The sequence below is a fragment of the Mesocricetus auratus genome, unplaced genomic scaffold (assembly GCF_017639785.1).
Source record: "Mesocricetus auratus isolate SY011 unplaced genomic scaffold, BCM_Maur_2.0 Super-Scaffold_100007, whole genome shotgun sequence".
Taxonomy (NCBI): Eukaryota; Metazoa; Chordata; class Mammalia; order Rodentia; family Cricetidae; genus Mesocricetus; species Mesocricetus auratus.
In genome coordinates, this window is record NW_024429191.1 from 61,360,061 (window position 1) to 61,384,130 (window position 24,070).

Below are 24,070 nucleotides of genomic sequence, written 5' to 3' on the forward strand. Positions count from 1 at the left end.
CTCTTTTTATTTTCATTTTAATTAATTAATCTACTTACTTAATTTTTTGAGACAGGGTTTCTCTGTAGCCTTGGAGCCTGTCCTGAAACTAGCTCTATAGACCAGACTGGCTTTGAACTCACAGAGATCCACCTGTCTGTGTCTGCCAGGTGCTGGGATTAAAGGCATGCACCACCACCGCCCACTAGCCATGCAACTCTTAAACCACTGAGACCTAAAATAGGATGTGGTAGCTGATTTTATCTAGAAAGTCACTTGCCGAAGTGTGAAACTCAGTGGCCAGCAGCCAAGCACAAATAGGAAGTAGCATAGTGGGTCAAGAGGTTGTGTTCTTGAATGTACCAATATGTAGTTTCATGACTTTGTCGAAACTTAGGTGGCTGTAACTGTGGGTTATTTCTGGGTTCTCTCTTTTATTCCACTGGTTTACACGTGGGTTTTGTGCGAGAAGCATACTGTGTTTGCTACTATGGCTCTAGAATAGGACTTGAGGATTGGGTCTCATGGAGGCCCCAGCATCACAATTTCTCCCATAGGTCACTTTAGCAACTGGAGGCTGGAAGTGGCAAGTGAAAGCATCACTTCTCCTCTTGAATACAGACTTTCTCCTCTGCCCTAGTTAACCCAGGACAGCTCCCTGCTGAAATTAGGACAACTGGTGTTGATTAGCACCTAGGATTCACTGAACTATGTCCAGGAAGGCTGGAGGTTTAATTTCTCTCATGTTTTAGGTCTTCCTGAATGTCCTACCATTTTGTTAGATGCCTTTTAGCCTCCTTGAGTGCAACCCTTCAACTGGTCCAAGAACATGTGTCTTCTTTCACAAGTGCTGTATGCAATGGTGTAAAGGACACCTCCAATGTTGCTCTCCTGAGTTCAATTCCCGGCAACCTCATGGTGGCTCACAGCCATCCATGATGAAATCTGGTACCCTCTTCTGGCCTGCAAAATATGTGCAGGCAGAACACTATACATAATGAAGAAATAAATCTTTAAAAAAAAGAAATATTACCTTAAGAAGACCCTCGATTTCGGCATGTAGAGACTCCAGGACAGACAATTAATGTTCTACGTGGTGTTTATTCATTTAATGGGGCTGGAGAAAATGGCTCAGAGATTAGAAGCACTGGCTGTGTTACTAGAGGACCCAGGCCTGAGTCCCAACACCCATGGGGCAGCTTACAACCATCTAGTTCCATAGGATCCAATGCCCTCTTCTGGCTTCTGAGTGCAGCAGACATGTATGCATCTTCTCAATCCTGAGGCAAGCCAGAGATGTGAGCTTCTTATTTCCAAGTTTCTCAGATATGGCCTTTTGGCCTCCTAGCATCTCGTGTAACAGCTCAGTACATCCAGTATTCCAAGCTGCTGTAGAGTATTGATTGCCTCAGGATCTAAGGGCAACTAAGGAAGAGACCATTCACCTATACGCAACACTCCCCCGCATACCTCTTCTGTTCTCAGATATTCCCAATGAATCTGTGGGGGGGGGGCACTGTCCTCGACTTAGTGGATGCTTCCTTTTGCACCTCACCATATCCTAAGCCATAATTCATGTTTACCTTTAAATGGATTATTTCTGACACTTTGAGAACAGCTGTTTTGCCAGTGCCTCCCAAACAGGTCCCTGAATCCTTGTAATGTTGTAACAGCTCAAAGGTTTCTCCATCTTGTCTCAGTCGAAGCCAACTTGGTTTAAACTAAGACTGACGCCTCTTTTCTACCCCCTGCCCTGAAAAGTCCTGTGGGAAAGCCCTCAACCTGTTCTAGATGCTCAGGGTGTAAATCCCCCAGCTAATTGCATGTTCTTGGCTCCTGTTAAAATGCTTCTTCATTTCCCAACCAGGATGTAGTTTTTCTGTGTTTTTTGTCTTTAAAAACTCCCTGTACTATGCATTTGAGGCTGCTCTGTGAGAGGTGTTTCTCTTCAAATTTAATGCAGACTCGCAATTCAAACTTTGATTATGCTGAGGGGTTTTTGGTTCTCGATCTGCAACAATAGCCTTGTCCACGTATATTGAGAGTCCTTGACTCTAAAAACAGTCATTTACCTCAATACATATGTATTCTATTCATTTCTGGGCCAACAAAGTTAGACTCTTAAGACACTCTAATGACATTTTAAACTTTCTGGCAGCCACAGGACACTGGGTATACCCACAAAAGCTTCAGATAACCCAACACAGGGTAACATATTAGGAAGTAACTCAACTGAGGACAGTGGACTTTGGCTCCTGAATAAAGAAAAAGCTATCTTAAAAATAGGGTCACCCCTTCCTCTGGGACACATGGATATTAATCATGTCCCTAGCTTTGGAGACTGAAGTATGTTCATATCATTGTGGATACTTATTCATTGCTCTTGGTTGCTATTTCCCTACCAGGAAAAGTAGTTAAGGATATTATTACCTTTTGATTCAGAGATATTCCTGTTTTAGGCTCTTACAAAATATTAAAAACTGTTCGTTATAGAGAAACAGTTTCAGAGGTTTAGTCCATCATCATCATGGTGGGACACGGCAGTGTGCAGGCAGACATGGTGATGGGAAGGAGCTGGGAGTGCTACATCTTGATTCACAGGCAACAGGAAGTGAACTGAGTCTACACTGAGAGTAGCTTGAACATAGGAGACCTCAAAGCCCACCCACACTGTGACACCCCCACCATTACACCCCATGGTGACACATTTTTCCAACAAGGCCATACCTACTCCAATAAAGCCATCCTTTCTAATAGTGCCACTCCCCATGTACTTATGGGGGTCAATTGCATTTAAACTACCACACTCTTGCATGAGTTGCCAAGCCTTTTCACACCTTTGGTACTAGTCTGACATAACCTACATCACAGGCATCCCATATAACCCTCGGGGTCAATCTTTTAAAGGAAGAGCTAATGAACAACTTCAATGTTATTTAAAAGGAAAGGAGGGGAGGAAGATAACATGGATACTTGTTACAATATTTTATATGCTGTTATACATACGTTACATTTTAAAATGTTGGACAAGGATGGCCTCACTGTTGCAGAACATTTTTGGGTCCCTCCAAAATAATTCAGCGTCAGGGTCCTTTGCAGAGATGTTGATCCTGACCAACTGAATGGATGTGCTCTACAATTCACTGGAGTCGAAGCTCTGCTTGTGATTTTTCCTCAGGGTGTTGGAAAGTCAGTGTGGGTACCTGAAAGACTGAGTAGCCCAGTGGAAGACAGACAAGACATTCCAAAGTGTCTACAGAAGATACTCTGTAATAAAGAAAGTGAACAGGGTGACGGAGTTGTGGAGCCATGAAGAACAGAGTCTCCCTACCCACAATGACTCCGATGAAGAATCTAGTGACTGAGGGGAAAGAATTGATGATGTCTCAGGTGTGCTTGCCTAGTTGATGCTTCTCGCTTAGCTGTCTTTGTTGAATGCATCTGCAGCTACTGAAGCCTGTTTGGCCTTATGTGCCTGGTCCTCCTGTGCTTCCCTTTGTTAACTGCAAAGACAATGACATCCCTGCTTACCCTCATGACTCCCAGGTTGTGGTTGCCCACACTGCTAACCATATTGCTCTCCAGGTAAAGTTGGTCAGATGATAATTTGAGTGCTGATGTTCAGGCCTTACATGATAAAATGTTAACCATTCAGCATTCGAAGTTGGATGAATTACCCTCTTCCACTGCTGCATAAAGATTTTTAGTCATTATTTTTCTGTCTCTAATTGGACTTCTAAACTATGGTCCATAGGAATGTCTCTGAGAATTTTTTGTTGGTTATACTGGGAAGCATTATAGCCTAAAGAATAATTTGCTTGGTAAATAGACTTGCATAGCCTAAAATTAAAAAAATAATAATAAAAAGAGGGAATTGCAAGGATTCATGGAGTTGACCTGGCCTAGCTGCCTCAAGAAGAATGAATCACAGGTTTTTCAGCTTGGAGTCCAAGTCTCCTGGCTTAACAACGTGCCTTCAAGTTCCTGAGAGACCAAGGCACTCCCTCAGACTGTGAAGCATTCAGGCTGCTGTGTGTTTCTCTGTATGTTCCCTTAGTAGTCAAGGAAGTGTGAAAGAAAGACAGGACAACTGGTCTTAGACATTAATCTTGTCTACCTATAAAGTTTGCCAATACCATATCTCCTGGTAACTACAATTATATTTAACCCTGGCATTTGCCACTATATTCTGTTTCTGATGAATGTATCTCAATAAAATTGTCAAAGTCTCCATCCTTAATTCCTTGCCCCCACATCAGGTGACAGTGGCCTAGTAAGGAAGCTTGGTTGCTTACAGACAGCCCTTACCAGCCTTACATCCATTTTCAGGCTTTGAGGAGACAGTAGGTCCCCCAGCAGATGAGTGACAGGGAAGGGGGCAATGGCTAGGTATTACCTTGACAATTGAGTCATAAATGCTGAGCTACTGTGAGGGCTGAATATCAGGGAACATTCACAGGTTTCCATTTTGTCTGTGATAGCTTCTGGGTGAGGGAACACCCAGAGAGACAGTCATGGGGAACAGGAAGTCCAGGAACTATCAAACCAAAGATGCAAGTGATAGAATCTGGGCTCGGGCTGGGAGGTCAATACAGAGAGCTAGCCCAGCCCTGGGTGGCTAGGAAGAAATCATATCTGCTTATATTATACTAGAATTTAATAGTCCAGAGTCTGAAGCCTCTGGGTCAAATTCTAGAGCCACCAGCCCATCCTGTACTGCTATAGACCTGGAGAACATTGATGTTCCAAGGCTGTTCGATATGCCCACTTCTGTGTTTCTGTAGCAGAGTGAAGAAATCTACTCTACTTACATTGATTACAGTACTGGGGTTTCTTCCATGCTCCCAAACAACCCAGAGTCATCCCCCGTACAAGCATTTGCCACCTTAAGTGGATATGATTTGAAGAGCCCAGAAGGGTGAGAGACTCTGCCCAGGCTACAGAGTACAAATATACATGTGACCAGCAGATGGTGGTGGTACACAAAGACAGAGCAGTCTGGTCTAGATGCAGTCACAACATAAACCACAGGAAAAACAAGAGTCCATAAGCTTGACCCACCCTCCCTTTCCTCCACGATGCAACCTGTAGCCTCCAGCTTTCAAGAACCCAGAAAGAAGCTGCATCAACACACATGACTCCTGTGATTCCCTTTTTAAAATTACACATCTAGAGTAGAGGCCAGCCTGGTGTACAAAGCAAGTTCCAGGTTTGTTAGAGCTACACAGTGAGAGTCTGTCTCAAAATTAAAATGAAATACAGAAACTTTGAATGTGTATAACAACTGAACACTAAGATTGACACCACACCTAAATGGTGTCAATCCAGGGATACAAGTTTGGGTCCAGCATGTCTCACTATTCACAAAAGGTGGGAGATGGAACCAGCCTGAAGTCTGTCATAAATAAGCAGATAAAGTAAATGTACATATAACTAGTACAATTTTATGCAAATGTAAAGAAGAATGAAATCATGATATTTATAGAAAAGGAATACAATTGTAATTTACTATATTAAGCAAAACAAGCCAAATTTACACAAATACAAGTTTTCTATAACATGTGGAAATTGGACTTACAAAACATATTTGTATATGCATGCATGTGTGTGTGTGTGTGTGTGTGTGTGTGTGTGTGTGTCTGAGTAGGCCATAGAACTGAATAAAGGATCCTGAGAGGAGAGGAGGCGAGCTGAAAGGAGGAAGAAATGACAGAGTGCGGGAGTACTTGAAACAAGAGTGCAGAAGGGGACTAGGAGGAAGGAAGAGAAGTAGCTGTGGTGCCACAGGGGGCACCGATGGGCACAGGAGGGAAAGGGAACAAATGAGAACGCCACACAATAACTTATATATGAAGATACCATGAAGAAATCCTCTATTCTGTATGATAACAAAACATCCCATTGAACACAAGGTAAAAAAGCTCAGCAGACAAAAGCTCTTGCCACACAAGCCTGATGACCTGAGCTGGGTCCCTGAAACCCACAAAAGCATAGCTGTGGTGGTTCCCACCTGCAATCTCAGCCCCCTCCTGTGAGGTGGGAGGAAGAGACCAGAGAACTTCTGGAAGCTCAAGAGTCAGCTGACCCGGAGTAATTAACACAGCTGGGGAAAAAACAAAACCAAGCAAAACCCCAAGAGAGCATGGTGAGGTGGAACTGCTTTCATCCCATCACGGTGGGGGCAGAGGCGGGCAGATCACCGTGAGCTAGAGGCCAGCCTGGTCTACATGAGTTCCAGGCTCAGGGCTACACACAGAGAGGTCTTTCTCAAAACAAGGAAACAAAAATCAAGAGAGAACCTGCTAAAAAGGAGGTGGCAGGGGAGGAAAGCCCTTGGAGTTGTCCTCTGACATCTACAGGTGTGCTCGGCACGTGTGTCCCCATACAGTGATAATAATAAAAAGAAATACAACGTTAAATAATAACACATGACAAGAGAGGTGAAAAAAATAGGATCTCCAAAATCTAAAAGACAATTCACAGTCCTTTAAAGGCTTTGCAGATTTCTGTCAAATCTGTATTCCTTTGTTTCTTTGTTTGTTTTTGCATTTTATTTTTTTAAGACAGAGTTTCCCTGAATTGCTTTGGAGCCTTTCCTGGAACTCGCTCTGTAGACCAGGCTGGCTTCAAACTCACAGAGATCCACTGGCCTCTACCTCCTTAGTGGTAAGATTAAAGGCATGTGTAACCAACACCCAGTCAAATCTGTATCCATATACCATTAAGTAAATAACATAAGAATAAAGAAATAAATCTAGCAAAAGATGAGCAAAATATGACAGCATTGCTATATGGAACATTCTTGTACCACAGTAGAAAATGTTAACACATAGCCATACCACATTTGGTTCACTAGAGAAACTAATAAAGGCATCAGAATATTTTGGGTAAATCTACATATGTTTGCAACATAATTGTGGAAACACCAATAAATAATTAGCAACGCAGGAGATGCAAGCTAATACTTCAAAGGTTTAAAAACTCAAAAAGCTGAAACTGTGACGTGTTGGAAAGTGGGTGCTGCAGGTGTACCTGTGGACCTGTAGACCCGGACACAAGTTTGGGTTTGCTGGATCAAGGAAGGTTCAAGGCCTGAGGCACCATTTCCTACTGAGGACTGAGCAGCTCAGGAACATGAAAGTGCTGGAAAACACTAGGAGACAGCAGGAAGCATGCAGCTTTGCTTCAGGGAGTCCAGGAGTGTGACAAATAAGTTAGAATCCAAAGTTCTGTGATATAAGACCACTGTTTGTCTGAGGTTGATGGCAGAGAGACATCTATGTCTGGGGAACCTGAGGGTCCCTCCCACCCTCTCCAGCCTCTGCTCTCCTATTGCTTTCAGTCTCTCCTCACTTCTCTCTGAACCTCTACTGTAGCCTGTCTCTGCTCTTCTCTGCCCTGCCCCTCACCTCTTACATCCTGGGTCAAGGTCTCCAGGTGCAGGCAAGGAAGGGGAGGGAGGAGAAGGAGGAGGAAGGGGAAGGGGAGAAGAGGAAGGGAGGGGAGGTTTTCTTCTGTGCATAGAGTCCTTGTAACAAAGCAGCTTCTACACTTTCTGTGTCCCTGCTGATGCCTAAAGACAGCAATCTTTTTTTAAGTTATTGAAAATTTTTCATATAATAGATCTGGATGTTTTCCCCTACCCAGTTCCTCCAAGATCCTCCCTACTCCCGACTCACCCCTTTATGCTCTCTCTCTCTAAAACAAAAAGAACAAGTACAGAAAATTAACTTTTCACATTTAATGTCTAAAACTGAGTCTCGGCAGACAAATGAATGATGAAAATTTGGTTCATATTCACATTGGAACTTTCTTCAGCAACAACAACAAAAATGAATTTATGAATTTATGCCACTAAGCAAACACAACAGGTGCAACAGAGTTAGCGCCAGAGTTTTACTGGGGAGGCGGAGAGTGAAAGGCTGTGTTGGGGTGGGGACCTGAGACAGGCAGACAGACAGACAGAAGGAAGAAGAGAGGCAAGAGAAGAGCAGGGGAAGAGAGGAGTAAGAGGCAAGAGAGACAAGAGACAACAGAGCGAGCTGTACCCTGGTGGGCACTTGTACGGGGTGCACGTGTCCCACAGCAGATGGTGGGAAGGCACCTGGAGACAGGTGATGACATGACTGCTTTGGCAGCGGAGGCAGGCTGCTGATGTGGTGGAAACCAACAGCTAGAAACAGAAAATACTATGTGAGGTAGCCCAGGCTCAGAAAGACAAATAGCACACAGTCTCTCAAATACAGACCTTAGCCTCATAGTTACGCCTGTGCATTTAGGTGGGAGTAAGTGTGGGTGGAGGCCAGGGACGTAGAAAGAGGTCCATGAGATGGGCGGGGGGGAGGAGGCTGGGGCGTAGCTTGAGGATAATACCTCTTACTTCCTTGGTCTGCAAAGATCTGAGCCACAATTCTGAAAACCACAATCTTAAGTAACAAAAACATCTAAAACCTAGAACTATTGTTCTGGAAAACAATAAGAATTATTTAAAAGACTTTGGTGATGGTTTGAAATGACCATTTATTTTAGAAACATGAAAAACTGACAGAGCATTTTGTTGGCATCCAAATTTTGGTTAAGTATAACTTCACATATAGAAGAACGAAATGTCATCAAAGAAAGGTGCGAGAAAAGAACTGTATTCAGAAAGATCCACATCTAAGAAAAATAGATGAGAAATGAGGTTGATTTTAAAAATTAATGGTATTGGCCAAAAAAATAGATAAAAACATGGCTTAGGATGACTTGTGTATTCGAGCCCCAGTCCAAAGCCCCTGTCATAGGAATTCTCAGGATGGTCAATTTGCCTTTTGATGAGCTCCATCCAAAGTTACAACAGGTACTACTACACATATCATCACCCTTAGGGTTCAAATGTTGAGAAATTGTATGTTTAACAAATGAAGATGTCCAACTGCAGACATGGTTTCCTTTATGAAGGCAACAGCAACATTTCAAATTGATGCCCAATATTCACATATAAACTCAATGCTGTTACAGGTGTTAATCTACAGCTCAAACATTACTCAAATTCGAATATAAAACATACACATATCGAACCATAAATGAGCAATATCGAACACTTAAAACCATACTAGCAAGACTCCAAAAGGGAACAATGTTACAAATGGGAACTGGAGCATACACTGTAGCCCCATAGAGAGAGTACTGGCTTGGCAAGTTGACCCTTTGAAGTCTTACAGCCACAGATACATTGTTTTTCTTCAAAATAGCATGAACAATTATATGGTTTCTATGTGTCACTGACCTTTTTGGAAACCTCCCGTATTTACTGTATGCTGCTGAGAGCAGTCTGCATTTACTTTCTGGATACTCTGGCCTTGCCTCTGTGATTTGGACAAGTGGAAAGGCCTACCTGGGCTTGTCACATACAAAGCACAGCTGTAACAGCAATAACACAGGCAGATGAACAGCAATGCTGTGACAAAATGTTACCTATAGAGCGTTTTTTATCATTTTCTTCACTAACTTCATTTGGAAGAGTGTCTTCCATGATTCAAGGCACCATGCTTTTCCTCCACCAGAAGGATGGATATGCAGATTAGGAAAAGTTTATGCTTTTTTATTATTTACTTCTGTATTTATTTTGAGGCATGGTCTCTTTTCACAGCCCTGGCTGGTCACGAACTCTCTATGTAGACTGAGATGACCAGTTTTCCTCCAAGTTATGAACTAAAGGCATGGGTCACATCCCCACATCAGGGACACATTTTTAAAGCCCAGTTTTATCATTGCATTCTTTAAGGGGCAATCTCTTTCCCAGAATTTCGTTTCTATTCCTGTGAAGTTACGCAAAGATACATTTTCCATATATTTTTGGAATGAGAGAACATTATTGCCTACAGAACATGAAATACAATTGCATCACAGTTCATTTCCCAGGTGAAGAAGTCTCAAACATGATCTAGGACATTCCTTGAAAATTAAGGTATCTAATTCTGTAAATTTAAAATTTCAGAGGTAAACTGATCACTATAGTTTTATGTCCAAACACGGTCCCTAAGACATCAACAAGAGTCTTCTCCAAGTCCTTTACTGTTTTGGTTGTCAGATGATAGTTTCTGGGGTAACGTATTATCGAGCTTGAATCATATAGACATACTGCCTTATGACCCAAGTACATTATCTTTATCACAACACCTATTTTCCCCGTATAACCACCATAATTTATCAGCACCTGCTTTAAAGTTAGTGCAGTTTGATTACAATACTTCTTTAACCTCAGAACAGTGCTGTCGTCTTTCAGCTCTCCATCTCCTAGGAGAAAGCTGTGCAGAGTTAGGAATCTGTCCTGGGAAATATGAAGCACATCCAAGATGACTTCCTTCTTCTCCTGCAATCCAGGACTCAAGGTCCAGTTCTTAGGGATGACCAGCTTTCCTTGACAAAGTGAGCCCAGCTCTGTCCAAAGTAACTGCTCATATCTCTCAAATTCTGAGAACTGTTCCATGCAGAGGGCTTCTGGAGAGCATGTCACCTTTCTAAACACCACTAGAAAAATAAATAAACATAGCAAATTAAACAGAAAACTTCCAGGAATGTCCTGTATGAGTCATCACCATGAAGCTAGTAAGTGCCTCACCTTGCATCATCAGAAGGTGAACACACAGGATACCAAACAATAATAAATCAAGAATAGGAGGGTGGCTGGTGCAAGGGGGACTTGGAAACACAGGCTCTGCCAAGAGGGAGCCTTGGAAGTGGCAGAACACCCACACCCCTACCTTTTCCATAACATGGTGCATCAGAAGCTTGTTCTGGACAACTCCATGAATGAGAAGACTCAGGAGAGCAAAGGATGGACCTAATGCTGAACACAGAAATGTCAGGCATCAGGAAGCATCAAAGAGGTAATGAGACAGGAGGAAAGCGTGGAGACACAGGAAGAACCCACAGAGCAAAGGCGAGAGCAGGGCACAGTCCGGGAGCTCCAGGGATGGAGAGAGGATGCCTCAGAGGAGGACCACAGGCTTCCCTGGTGGGCACAGATTGGCAATCACAGCCACAGGCAAATCCATAATTCTTGAAAGTCACATATCCAGTTCAGGAATTTGAATGGACACTGTCACCTTCTACCTGGCTGGTTAGCATTGGGGAGGAAGTACATCGTGTCTACAGTTCTCCTGTGTCAGAACATGACATGAAGTCAGGTGCTATTCTGTGTGTGTGCTTGGCATGGGCAGGGTGGTGTGGGGTAGTTATTGTTTGAGACACAGTTACTCTAGGCACCTGAAACAAGTATCACTCACACTGCAAGAAGCCTGGAGACAGATTTCAACATGGATCCTGATGGGGCAAGGAGGCTTGAACATAGTCCCAGCAACCAACTTACGAAGCCACAGTGACACTACCTGAAAGGTGAGCTCTCTGCTGCTGAGCTTCTGGAACATCATGAGGAAACCAGCTACAGGGACTGAGTGATGGGATGTTTAATTGAAGGGTCCGTTTCTCTTTTTCCTTGGAAAATCCTGAGAAGACAAAGGTAATTTTTAATTTTCCACAAGTCATACTGTTCAGTAACTAGGGAAACTTGTGTTAAATATCTCAGGTGAACTGTGTTTTCCTGAGAGGAAATGAAATTAGATATTGAGTTTAGATTTTGAGGTCAAATACAATTTGCAAAATGAAGGTTTGGTGATAGTGAAGTGCTCCAACTACACTTACAGAAACATAAGAGCAAAAGGTCCACTAGAGTAGTGGAGTACATCAACAATCACATGGGTCTGTTTTTCTTCCTGTGTTTTATAATTGAGGCTGGCATTCACATAGACCATGTTGGACACAAACCCACCATGTGGACCTTGGGCCACAGTGCACCACCATGCCAGTTTTATGATTTTATAAAATGGAGGCAATTAAAGCCAGGGCTTTCTATACGTGAGGCAAGCACTTTATCACCTCAGAAATGTCCCCAGTGTGTTCTGGAGTTAAAATCAGTTAACTCCAGAAGGAAGGAAAGAAGGATGGTGAAGAAGTGAGTTTGTGCAGACAAGAGGAAGCTCTGATTTCCAGATGATATAGTTTCTGGTGCTTCTTTCCACTAAGACTTCCTGTTCCAAAGGAGATAAAAGGTCAGCATTCTCTTCTCTTTGGAGGAAAGTGTATGGTTCTGTTTTGTACACAAATGTGAGAGGAAGGAGGGAGTTTTAAGCAGAGGGGCAGATGGTAATAAAGAGGAAAGGACAACGGGGAAGATTAGCTGGTGAGGTTTTGAAATAAATGCAGAGACTACCTCAACAATGGAGAGAATATATGGTGGGCTAACACAGACAAATGGCCATACAAATGAACATTCCCTTTTCATAACTTGATTTTCTAAAGCATTTATCACTGCTAGTAAAAGATGATTGACACAAAAGTTGACAATGAGAAATGAGGTCAATGCACTGAGTGCTGGGGAATAGGCTACAGCAGCCATTGTTTGCAAACAAGCTAGACATATTCTGGAAAGAGGCAAGGAGAACTAATAGGCAACTCTGGGTGGATGAGCAAAAGTTCAGGAAGAAGATAGGACAGTGTCCATGACAGGCTCTGCTGATCAGCCTTCTGATGGAAAGGGAACTGTCAGGGAAGCCAGGACTGTGGACCACTTTCAATGTTCTGTGGCAAAACCTGAGCTGCAATTTGCCCATGGCCTGTGTCTTGGCAGGGATCTCAGTATAAACCCCTGTCTGAAATGAGAACACCCTGGAGGGGAATTAAAATTTGGGCTCCTTCCTCTTCCTGCTTCAGGCCTGGCCACTGGAGATGCAGGCTGTATCACAGTTGGCCATTGTGAAGGAAATAGCTCATAGCATTTCTGAAAGCAGCTACAGTCGGAAATCTCCTAAGTGGGCAGAAGGAAACGGGAGGTTGTCGACTCTGGGTTGTATCTAGCAGAGGTCAGTAAATTAGCTGTTCAGACAAGAGGAGTTTTGATGTTCTGCAGTCTAACGTATCTTCAAAACCCCTGTCCCAACAATAAAGTGACTGTCATCCCCCTTCACCAACCTGGTGTGGTGTCCATCTGGAGCCTGACCCATTCCTCCATAGTAAACCTCTTCACGAGGCTGCCTTCCACGTGCCAGGAATTAGGCTCTGCAGCGAACACAGCACAGCAGAATCTCTCCACTCTGAGCGCACAGACGTAAGAACACACAGCTCCCTGTCTGTGGACTTGGATGAATCTGCATGTGTACTTGATCTTCTCCTGCTCCTCACAGAAGTGAGTGACAGGCAGCTGTCGGATGCACTCCTCTATTTCGCTCTCTAGCTGTACAAGATCGCTCTCATCTGCTCCAAAACCAATTATTTGTTGTTTTTTCCCATCTAAACCAATGAACAAATATCCCCCGTCAGTGTTTGCAAAAGCAGAAACAGTTTGAGGGAGGATCTCTAAAATCTTTTTTTTAGGGGACATTTTAACTTCAGCATGCTTGGATTTAGTGAAACAGAATGTCTCCTTGTAGGTGAACTTTTCCATGTTAAAAAACATGACAGGACTTTCTGGTTGTAATTCATCAGAGTCACATAATCCAGGCAAACTTTGTCTTGAACATGATCTCCCTTTAGAATACTTCATTCCTTTCAGGAACTTGACTGCTTCAGGACCTTTCAGCTCATGTGATGATGAAACACTTCTTGTGTAGAGGTTGGTTTTCAAGGTGTGGACACGCTGACCAGAGATATCTGGGATCCATGGTTTCACAAAAATTAAAAAGTAGTCTTTGATCTGCATATAGTCTAGGTATTTTGGAAGAAGTGGAAGAATGTCACAGAAAGAACTTTCCAGTCCTATTCCATCTCTGGTGAAGGTGTAATTGGAATTCTTAATGTGAGCCTTGACCACGCCCCCTCCAGAATTCAGTAGAGTACACACAGCCTGTGAGATAATTAGAGCCTGGCTCTTTCTTAGTTGAGTATCTTTCATTAACTTCCTACTCATTTCTCCAAGTGTGATTTCTCCTACAGAGAGAACCAGTTCTGCATAGTCCGTCTCCTGATCAAGGCTGATGCTCATTTTGCAAGCACTGGTTCTGTTTCCCTGATGACATTGCTTCCTGTAAAACAGACAGAGATATTACGGTAGACCTAACCAGTGAGAGCCAGCAATGCTTTACAAAACACAGCACAACTGCCTGAGCTGCTCTGTGTGATTAAGCGTGAAGGTCAGAATGATGTTTTGTTTAGGGACTGTTGGGTCAATTCTGCACACAATACAATAACTACTGAGCTTGCTAAATTTTCAAATTCGTTGCCATGATTTTATTTGATCCTCTTCTAATAGTTTTGAACTAACAAACTTCTTTGTGTATATTCATCATTCATGACACTGTTATATAAGGGACACATACAATTGTGTACTCTTACTTGCTTTAATACTTTATGTGTGTGAGTGTTTTGCCTCCATGTATGTATGTGCACCACAGGTATGCCTGGCAGTCATGGAAGTCAGAAGAGGGTGTTGAATCCCTCAAGACTGGAGTTACTGGTGGTTGTGAACCACCATATAAGTGATGGGAATCTGGCCCAAGTCAAGGGCTACAACTTTTTTTAAGCACTGAGCCAGCTCTCCAACCTCTACAGAAGGATATTTAACATAAATATGTGCTGCACAGGAAGTATGTTCTCCAGTCTGACCTTTCTTTGATGTCCCCATCCCATCAACCTCACCACTTCTTTCATGTCTTACACACACACACATGGTTTTATGGATGTATAATCTATAAACTCTGGGAATCACAACTGACAGGAAGTATCTGAGATTGGATTTCTGGGACTGGCTTGATTCTCTGAGTGTGAGCATGTCCCATGGTCTCCATTCCCCACGGTGGTTGGGATGACACTCAGGCCTTTGTGTTTGTCAGGTAAGCGTTCTCCAGGAGACACACCACAGCCCCTTTTGTCCTTTAATGTAGGTCTTTCCCATTCTAACTCTCACTGCTGGAGAATGTTCTGGTGTCTAGATTTTCTCTCTTCATTTTCTCAGGACAGTCTTTTCTAATCATGTGAAGTCTTAATTGTGTCATTGTTTAGGAGCACTTTGTTCCTGTCCTGGGCCCCTCTGTGCTTCTGACTTTCCTTCTGAGCAGCTTCCTAGTTCCTTCCCACATGACAATCAGTTAGTTTACATACTTGGAGTCTCTCAAAGGTCCTGGCTTGGCATGCTGCCTGCCCTGGAGAATGTTCACTGGACACTCGACTTGACCAGATGACTCTGTGATTGTCCGTGGATCTACATCTTCCACCCACATTGGGGAATTTACAGACATTATTTCTCCAAATAACTTCTCACCTCCTTTCTGACCTCTGGTTCTGGGAACAAATACAATCTCCAGGTTAGCCTTCCTGATAGCGATCCACATAATGTCGGGCTTTGTTTTGTTTTATATTTTTCATTCCTTGTACTATCAGTACATGCCGGAGATCAATCTACCAAGGCCACTCTGTCCAACAGGCCACATTCACTGGACTTGGTAGGTCACAATTAATTAATTAGCTAATTAATTAATAATGGAGAAAAAATAAAGGCAAGAAAGGCCTAGGAATGGAGAAGGGGGAAAGAGGTGTATGTAATCTGGATGCATTGTTACACATATTAAATTATCCAAGAATATACAAAAATATCCTAGTACAGTTAATAAAATAAAAATCACAGAAGTTGCCCTCTTGGGCATATGACCTAAAGAATCTAAGTCATCCTGAAGTTCACACACACACAAACACACACACACACACACACACACACACACACGCTTCACTACATCCGAGTTACTGAAGCAAAGAGACCTATCAGCAGGTGAGTGCATGAGGAGCACGTGGCCTATATGCACAAACAGCTTACTGCAGCCTCACTCTGTCCTCAGGGTTTATTCAGCCATAAATGCACCAGTGCAGGAAGATGGATGGAACCCAGGATCGCATAAGTGAAGTGCGGCAGAAAGACAAACATTGTGTGTCTACTCTCCCATGCAGAACAAAGCTTCTAAAGGCATCAAAGTACAACGGAGACTGTGTGGGGAGAAGAGCAGTGGTGGGAGGGGGAGAAGAGAGTAAAGAGGGATCCCCAGGGTCATGGGACATCTTGTGGGTGACAGTGACATAGTGAAACCCTCTGCTCACCAGAATTAATGCCAATCAATAAGAAAGAGCCCCAATGTAAACAGAAAACATAACCACCGCCACCAAATCAGTTTTCTCAGACTACTTTTCTGTGGGAGGTTGCTTTGAACTGCAGCTGACTTTGCTGTTCTGACACTAGGGGGCACTCACATGCAGATGACAGCAAAGACCAGCCTTATACAAGAAGAGCTGTAGACATGTGGGAGGGTAAGATGGTCAGTGCCTTGGCCAATATCAAGTAAAAGCAACTCTCCATGCCTGCCCACTGTTGTGGGGTAAACCCCACTGAACTCATTTGATTCTGCGAACCTGAGCTCCTGAGTGTCACTTGGGCTGTGTCGCCATCTCAGTTTGGATGCTCAGGACACTTTTTTGTTGTTTTTTGGTTTTTGGTTTTTTTTTTTTTTTTTTTTTTTTTTTTTGGTTTTTCGAGACAGGGTTTGTCTGTGGCTTTGGAGGCTGTCCTGGAACTTGCTTGGTAGTCCAGGCTGGTCTCGAACTCACAGAGATCCGCCTGCCTCTGCCTCCCGAGTGCTGGGATTAAAGGCGTGCGCCACCAATGCCCGGCCACTCAGGACACTTTTATGCCCTGAAGATTTTTATCTCTTTAAAAATTTTAAGTGTGCTACTTGTGTGTATTATAGATGAATTTTTTTAATTTTTTCAAAGCATTTTGAAATGTGTTTTTTTTTTCCTGTGTGTGTGTGTGAACCACATGTGTCCCTGGCGTCTTTGGCAGCCAAAAGATGACATTAGCATATCTGAGTGGAGTGACCAATGGCTGTGAGATGCCATGAGGGTGCTAGGAATGGAATCCAGGTCTTCTAGAAGAGCAGCCTATGTTGTGAATTATTGATCCATCTATGCTTGTCTGTCTGTCTTCTTTCCATTCTTCCTTTCTTTTTTTCTAACATAAATGCAATGTATTCAGAGTGCAGAATACACATGTGAAATATGTACACATTATGAAATACGTACATAAGTTACATTAAGTCAATTGACATGTGAATAACATTATACAAAAAACTATGAAGCTGATATTCTTGTGTTGATAACACTAAACACATGTTTTTTGAGCTAGGTCTGATGGTTCATCCTATAATCCAGTTCCCAGGAGGCTGAGGCAGAAAGTTTACAAGTACAAAGCCAATCTTGGAATGCAGAGAGAATTCAAGGCCGGCAAACTCAGCAAAACTTGTTCTCTAAATAAAAAGCAATCAGACGGCTGGAGATAGAGTAAAAAGCAGAGCCCAGCATGATTTTGGCTCAACCCTTGGTAACACAAAATATGACGTCTACTTTTGGTAGCTTTCAAAGTAGAACACACTGTTGTTTGCTGTAGATACCCTGTTCTGCAATGCTCCTCTTACATGACAACATTTTAAACCGCTCAACATGTAAGCCCCCTCCTGCTGCCTGCTCCCCTAACTTCTACTACCACCATAGCAGTTTCTTTAGAGTCCTTATATAAGGGAATTTATGCAGGATTTGCTCTTCTGTGCTGGATCGTTTTACATTAGGTAATGCCATTCACAAATGACTATATGTCTGTACTTTTCAGACTCCATATCAGTCCACTGTGTGGGTACTACATATTCTTTGTTTCTCAGCTATCCATGATTTCATATTTTGACTTTTTTAAAAAGGCAGCAATGGCCATGGACATGCAGGTGTCTCTCTGGCATAATAACTCCATTTCACTTGAACAAACATAGTAGTGTTTCTCAGTTGTTAAGGTGCCTCTAGGTTTTCTAAGATGTCCAATCTCAGTCATACACTCACCCTTGCTGTGCAAGGATTCCTTTACTCCACATCACTGATGACAGTTATCTTCCATCTTTCTGACAATAGTCATTGCAGGACCAGGAGCTGCAGAGAGGGGCTCTGTGGTTATGAGCACCTGCTGCTCTTGCAGAAGACTCAAGTCCCATACAAGCACATAAAATAAAATTCATCTTAAAAAGTCATGGTGATGAAGGGACAGTTCAGCAGTGAAGAGCACTGGCTGCTCCTCCAGAGGACCCTGGTTCAATTTCCAGAACCCACATGATGACTCTCAGCCTTCCATAACTCCAGTTAAAGGCAACCTGTCACCCTCTCTATCACTACAGAGCCACCAGGCACTCAACATCATATACATACATACATGCAGGCAAAAAATCCATACTAAGAAAATCATAATGATGAAAGGAATAAATTAACTAGTCATTGTTACAAGAGAAAATCATATTTTACTGTGCTTCTTGCATGTCAATAATTAGCGACATTAACATTTTTTGTTAAATGCCTCTCTTGCATTTGTGAATCCACTGTGAATGTGTCCCCTATCCCTGTATCCAGTCTTTGACCCCTGAAGAGATCAGGGCTTCTGGGCCTTCTCCTCTTTGCACCCCAGCTGTGGGATCTGACATTCATCTCTTTAGTCCCTTTCTAGATTCCTGTATCTTTAGTGTGAGATATGACTTCATTCTTCTCTGTGTAGAGATCTTTCTTCAGTTTCTGCTGTAGGGTCAGGTCTCGAAGTGGATGGGGCATCCTCAAGGGGCTCTGGAGGTCTACACAAACCCCTCTTCCCCTGCTCACCAGCCAGACTTAGACCAAGCTTAATTTGTCAGTGCACGGAGCTACCAAGGTAAGACTTCATGTTTGTGGCACTGAGGGTCATACCCAGGTCCCAGGAATTCTGTTGCTGACTAAGAATAAATCAGCACACTTACCCTCTTCCCATCCTACAAAAATGAAAGCATTTGCTCTCGCCAAACTCCTGCAGCATCCAGGCCCTCAGCAGCTGGTGGTTTTGGAGACAGGGCTGTGGAGATGCCAGAGCCAAAGAGTCTGGGAGGGATAGAAACTCTCCAGGGTTTACATGAGACAATGGGATGTATCACCAACTCCTATTCATCCCAGATCAATAGCCAGGACCTATTGCTGGGATGGGGACAGAATGAGAAAGAAAATGAGTCTGCAGGATGCTGGTATGAGCCTGGCTCACCCTACCTTGTGCTGGAATCTGAGTTGCTTGAAGTCCTTTGTGCTCAAGAGAGGGAATTTCACGTTGGATAGCCTCCTCCAGAGCAGGAGCCCTGCAAAGATGAGAGCTCCTTCAGTGCTGAATGTGGGTTCTCCTAGATAAATATTTAACCTTCATGAGTTCTAGGTTTATTTTCTTGCTGCTGTTGTTTGTTTAATGTTTCCCTAGAGGGAATGAAGCAGTTTTGTTCCTTTGTCTTCCTTCTCTCTCTGGCCAGGGTTATCTGAATTCCAGCCTCCAAGCTTCTCTCACCTCAGCCTCCCAAGTACACACCCCATCACTCTATTGTCACGTCTAGGACAGAATCAATCTGTTAATGTTTGAGCTAAGCTTCTGCATCTATGATGCTTTTCTAACATGGTGGTTGACAGATGCTGGTGTCAGTTTACAGCCGCTTCCCAAAAGGAGTGACAAAGCTCTGCCCAGATGTGTGGACAGTTGAGGACAGAACCCTTGTGCAGCACATGCATTAAACCACAGCTAAAGGAATGAGCATTTCCCGACATGATGTGCTTTCTTTCTCCCATGGCAGAGTTCACCATCATCTTTCCAAAGTGGAAAGTTTGGAATTCTGTTTTGCCTTGCCATCATATCTCATTCATAATTAGTTTGTAAAATAATGGTTAACAGCTTCAGTCAAAACCGTGTAAGCTGCAGCTTCTTTAAATGAGTGTTTTGTTTCATGTATGTATGTGCACCACTCATGTGCATGGTGCCCTTGGAGTTCTGAAGAGGGATCCCCTGGCACTGTAGTTAGGGATGTTGGTGAACCACCATGCTAGGATCTAAACCCAGGCCCTCTGCAAGAGTAACAAGTGCTCTGAACCTCTGCACCATGCCCCCAGTTCCTGTAAACTGCTACTTAATTTCATAATCATATTAATGCAAGTGCTTCATGATACCATGACACCTGAGATTGGAGATGACTGAAGGATGGTAAGGGTAATATGTATAAGGATGAAACGTCACCCAAACTGCCTCTTTAGAATACTAATCACATCTGCTGATTTTTTATTTATTTATATTTCATTCTTACTATTTTCATTTATGCTTTTGGAGATGGGGTCTTTCTATGTCCCCTTGGCTGACCTTAAGCCACTATATTTACATCAGTCTGGCCCATAACTCACTGAGGTCTGCCTGCCTGTGTATCCTGAGTGCTGGCATTAAAGGCGTGCATCAGTCCTTCAGGCTACAGCTACTGGATTTCATTAGCCCAAAGGCTCTTTCATAAAGCTCCTCAATCTACAAGTCGATGTGGTTCAGGAATATAAATATAAAGATCTATTAGAAGGGGAGGTGGGAATCCTGAAAGGATACACAAACAAATAACTAAATCTCAGCAATTAAGAAATAGGATCCCCCAGCCGGGTATTGGTGGCGCATGCCTTTAATCCCAGCACTCGGGAGGCAGAGGCAGGTAGATCTCTGTGAGTTTGAGACCAAGCCTGGTCTACAGAGCTAGTTCCAGGACAGGCTCCAAACAATACCGAGAAACCCTGTCTCGAAAAAAAAAAAAAAAGAAAGAAAGGAAAAGAAAAGAAATAGAATCCCCTCCCCCCAAAAAAGAAATAAAATCTCGAAGTAAGAAAACCTTGTGGGAAAGAAGTCTGACTCTGGGATTTGAATTATGACTAAAACATGAGGGTGGGCCTAAATTCATAACTCATTTTTAAGAAAGGTAATATTGTCTAAGAATGCACTATCATAGGCACACTACAGAGGTTTCCAGAAACTGAATTACTAGGTCAAGTGGTAAAATTGCTCATATAAGTGATATTCACCACTGGCGTTTTTTTTCCCAGCAACTTTATCTTGGGCAGGTCTGTAGAGACACACTCAACACCTGAGAGGAGACAGGCCCAGGGTTCCATATCTATTATAGACCAAAACTTTCCTTTACTGTTGCCAAGCACCCAGAGCTGGGCAAGGAGAAAGGCACTGTCCCAAGGTAAGTTCAGACTGGCCATGGAGTCATCCCTTCGTGTGCGCACGCGTGATTGCGTGAGTGGGTGTGGTCCCACCCTCACCCCTGCCACCCTGTCCCTCACTCTTCAGCTCCCCATCCCCCCCCTACACAACCCGCACCCTCCGTGCTGGCCTGGTCAGGGTAGCACCCACCAGGATCAACCCCTCTCACTCACCCTTTTGAAGGAACTTGCCTCTGAGCCTGATAAAATACCCGGACCTTTAGGCAGGAGAGACACACACGTTTCACCTTGGCTTCTGGAGTGCTCTTGCCTCCAGGTCCCGGATTTGGCGGGCTAGACCTCTGTGGTGGCGTTGCGGAGCTGCGGGGCTCTAAGCACCCTGAGCCTGGTCTGATTCCAGGTCCAGTGCATTTGCCTGGCTTGCACTGAGGTCCCGCTTTTCCTTTCCAATGGTTGCTCCGCTCACTGCCAAAGCCGCGGGAACCAAGAGACCAGTAGGAAGTCTGCTAAATACCGGGAAACTTGAAACTCAGAATGTGTTTGATAAACTAAACTTTGGCAATCCCAAACTTCAGATTCATTGAGCTTCTGATTGTTCCCGGGGATTTTTAGTTCCTCTTTTCGTCTCTGCCGCCCTTCTTACTCGCCCCTTCTCGTCCTGTCTCCCAGTGCTCTCCATCCTCTGCCCATCGGTCTGCATCTACCAACCGATCTATTCAAATGCCTAGATGAATTACACGAGACAGGATAAAACTCATTCAAGAGGAGAAAAGCTCTTCCCAGGCCGTCCCCTGTGCCTCCCGCCTCCCATCCCACCCTGGTCCCCTCGAAGATGGCACCAGGCTCTCACTGCTTCCAAATTGTCAGAAAGAACTCAGTTCTCTCGCTCCGGTTCCCCTGGCTTCCTTGAAAGCAGAACTTCCAACAGCCACGACTCTTTTCCTTCCAGAACTCTCAGCCTCGGGTACAAATTCTGCGCGTCTGTGATCGGGTGGCGTTCCAGACGTGAATTGGTTACCTGCCTGTGAGGTCTAGAGGAGCAGGCCTGGCTCTCGCGTGGGTTTGGCGATGGTCGCAGGGAACTGTGTGACTCAGGCCTTTTAAGTCTTCCGGATTACTTGATTGGGCACGGGGGGGGGACTTGAGTGTTTTTCTATCCAGTTGTTGGTCTTTGGCGCGCTAACAGTTTGAGCTCACTGCGGGTTTGGGGATGGGTTGGGCAGTCTAGCTGTCCATCTGTCTTCTGCCAGGCCCGTCCTGTACTGTGGGCGGAACTGCTCACTGCAGGCGGGGCCTAGTGGGCTGCATCCCTGATTGGATACCTCTGCCTGCAGGAGGAGTTCTCTGCCTTAGAAAGCCTCTGGCAGGAGCAAATTCACTCTTCATGGTAGTATAGATAAAAAGACTGTCAACCTAAAATCAGTCCTCTCTCTCTGTCTCTCTCTCTGTCTCTCTCTGTCTCTCTCTGTCTCTCTCTCTGTCTCTCTCTCTCTCTCTTTCTCTCGCTCTCTGTTTCGCTCTCTCTCTCCCTCTCCCTCCTTCCCTCTGTCTCTCTCTGTCTCTGTCTCTCTCTCTGTCTCTCTCTCTCTCTCTCTCTCCTTTCTCCTTTCCTTCCCTCCCTCCTTCCCCCCCTCTCTCCACCCCATGAATAAAAATAATGATGTTTTTCCTGACAAAATAATTCAGCAAGGGATTTGGCACCAGCACATGAAACATTAAAAGGCAGATGGAGCTTGGTACCAGAGTGACACTTAGAATCCCATATGTGAAGCTTATTCTGCAGGAGGAATTATGTGGAGGTTAAAGGGTAGTCCTTCTCAGAAACACAAGTGACCAATGCAGACTTTGAGAGTAATGATGCTTAATTATCAAGGAAATGAGAATTCAAACTGCTTTGAAATCCATCTCAATCTAGTCAGAAGGGCTGCTGCTGACCATACAGCTCTTTTTTTTTTTTTTTTTTTTTGAGACAGGGTTTCTCTGTAGCCTTGGAGCCTGTCCTGAAACTAGCTCTGTAGACCAGCCTGGCTTTGAACTCGCAGAGATCCACCTGTCTCTGCCTCCCAAATGCTGGGATTAAAGGCATGTGCCGCCACCTTAGGTTTCTGAGTGTGAGGTCTACAAATCCAGTTCCAGGACAGACAGGGCTACACAGAGAAATTCTCTCTCAACAAACTAACAAAAACCTGCTCCTGTCAGTCTGTCCCACACCCCCACAGCCATGGCCTCACCCACCCATGATACCCTCCTCACTCCACCACTGAGACCACAGCCAGTGGGCTTCAATAAGAATTTCCCCATAGATGTGACACTAAGCATGTGTCTTAGTTAGGGTTTCTATTGCTGCATGGACACACCATGACCAAAAAGCAAGTTTTAGAGGAAAGGTTTACTTGGCTTACACTTCTTCCACATTGTAGTCAGCATTGAAGGAAGCCTGGACAAAAACTCAAACCGTGCAGGAACATGGAGTCAGAGGCCGAGGCAGAGGCTGGGCTCTCCCACATCAATCACTAGTTAAGAAAATGTCCTATGCAGCTCTCCTGGGCAGCAGAGCCTGAAAGCTAGCCCCACCCATGACCAGCTGTGTCACTCAGGTGAGCTGATCCTGCCACTCACAGGGGCAGGCAGTGTGGAGAGCTGGCCTTGGTGGCACAGGTGCAGGAGAGTGGGTGGGCTGACCATCCCAGGTACCACTCAGGCCAAATCCACAGAGATAAGTTGGCTCACCCCAGCATCTACACATCTGTGAACTTCTGGAACAAGTGAAGGAGCTGGTCCTGCAGAACCATAGTTGCAGGATCTCCAGGACACAGGACTACAATAGGTGGGTTCAAGATGTTTATGGGTTGCCTGGTGTGGTGGTGCACGCCTTTAAGCCAAGCACTTGGGAGGCAGAGGCAGTCAGGTCTCTGTGAGTTCATAGCCAGCCTGGTCTACAAAACATGAGTTCCAGGACAACCAGAGCTGTTACACAGAGAAACTCTCTCTTGAAAAACAAAAACAA

At 44.1% G+C, this 24,070-nt stretch overlaps 1 protein-coding gene across 12 annotated transcripts; it reads right to left on the bottom strand.

The window, feature by feature from the left end:
* Positions 1-8,479: 8,479 nt before the first annotated feature.
* LOC121141437 (schlafen family member 12-like) lies at positions 8,480-22,180 on the bottom strand. Of its 12 annotated transcripts, none has more exons than XM_040749316.1 (7): positions 22,082-22,180; positions 19,099-19,184; positions 18,819-18,910; positions 15,115-15,294; positions 12,991-14,039; positions 11,352-11,468; positions 8,480-10,491 (listed from the first exon to the last, which is right to left on the bottom strand). In XM_040749316.1, the coding sequence occupies exons 3-7, from the start codon at positions 18,872-18,874 to the stop codon at positions 9,947-9,949; spliced, it is 1,947 nt and encodes a 648-aa protein (XP_040605250.1). In that variant the 5' UTR covers positions 18,875-18,910; positions 19,099-19,184; positions 22,082-22,180; the 3' UTR covers positions 8,480-9,946. The 12 variants fall into 12 exon arrangements, with proteins under 12 accessions (XP_040605250.1, XP_040605256.1, XP_040605245.1 ...); XM_040749322.1 differs by having other exon boundaries at positions 18,819-18,936; XM_040749311.1 differs by adding an exon at positions 21,277-21,787 and having other exon boundaries at positions 18,819-19,184; positions 21,914-22,172.
* Positions 22,181-24,070: the final 1,890 nt, after the last annotated feature.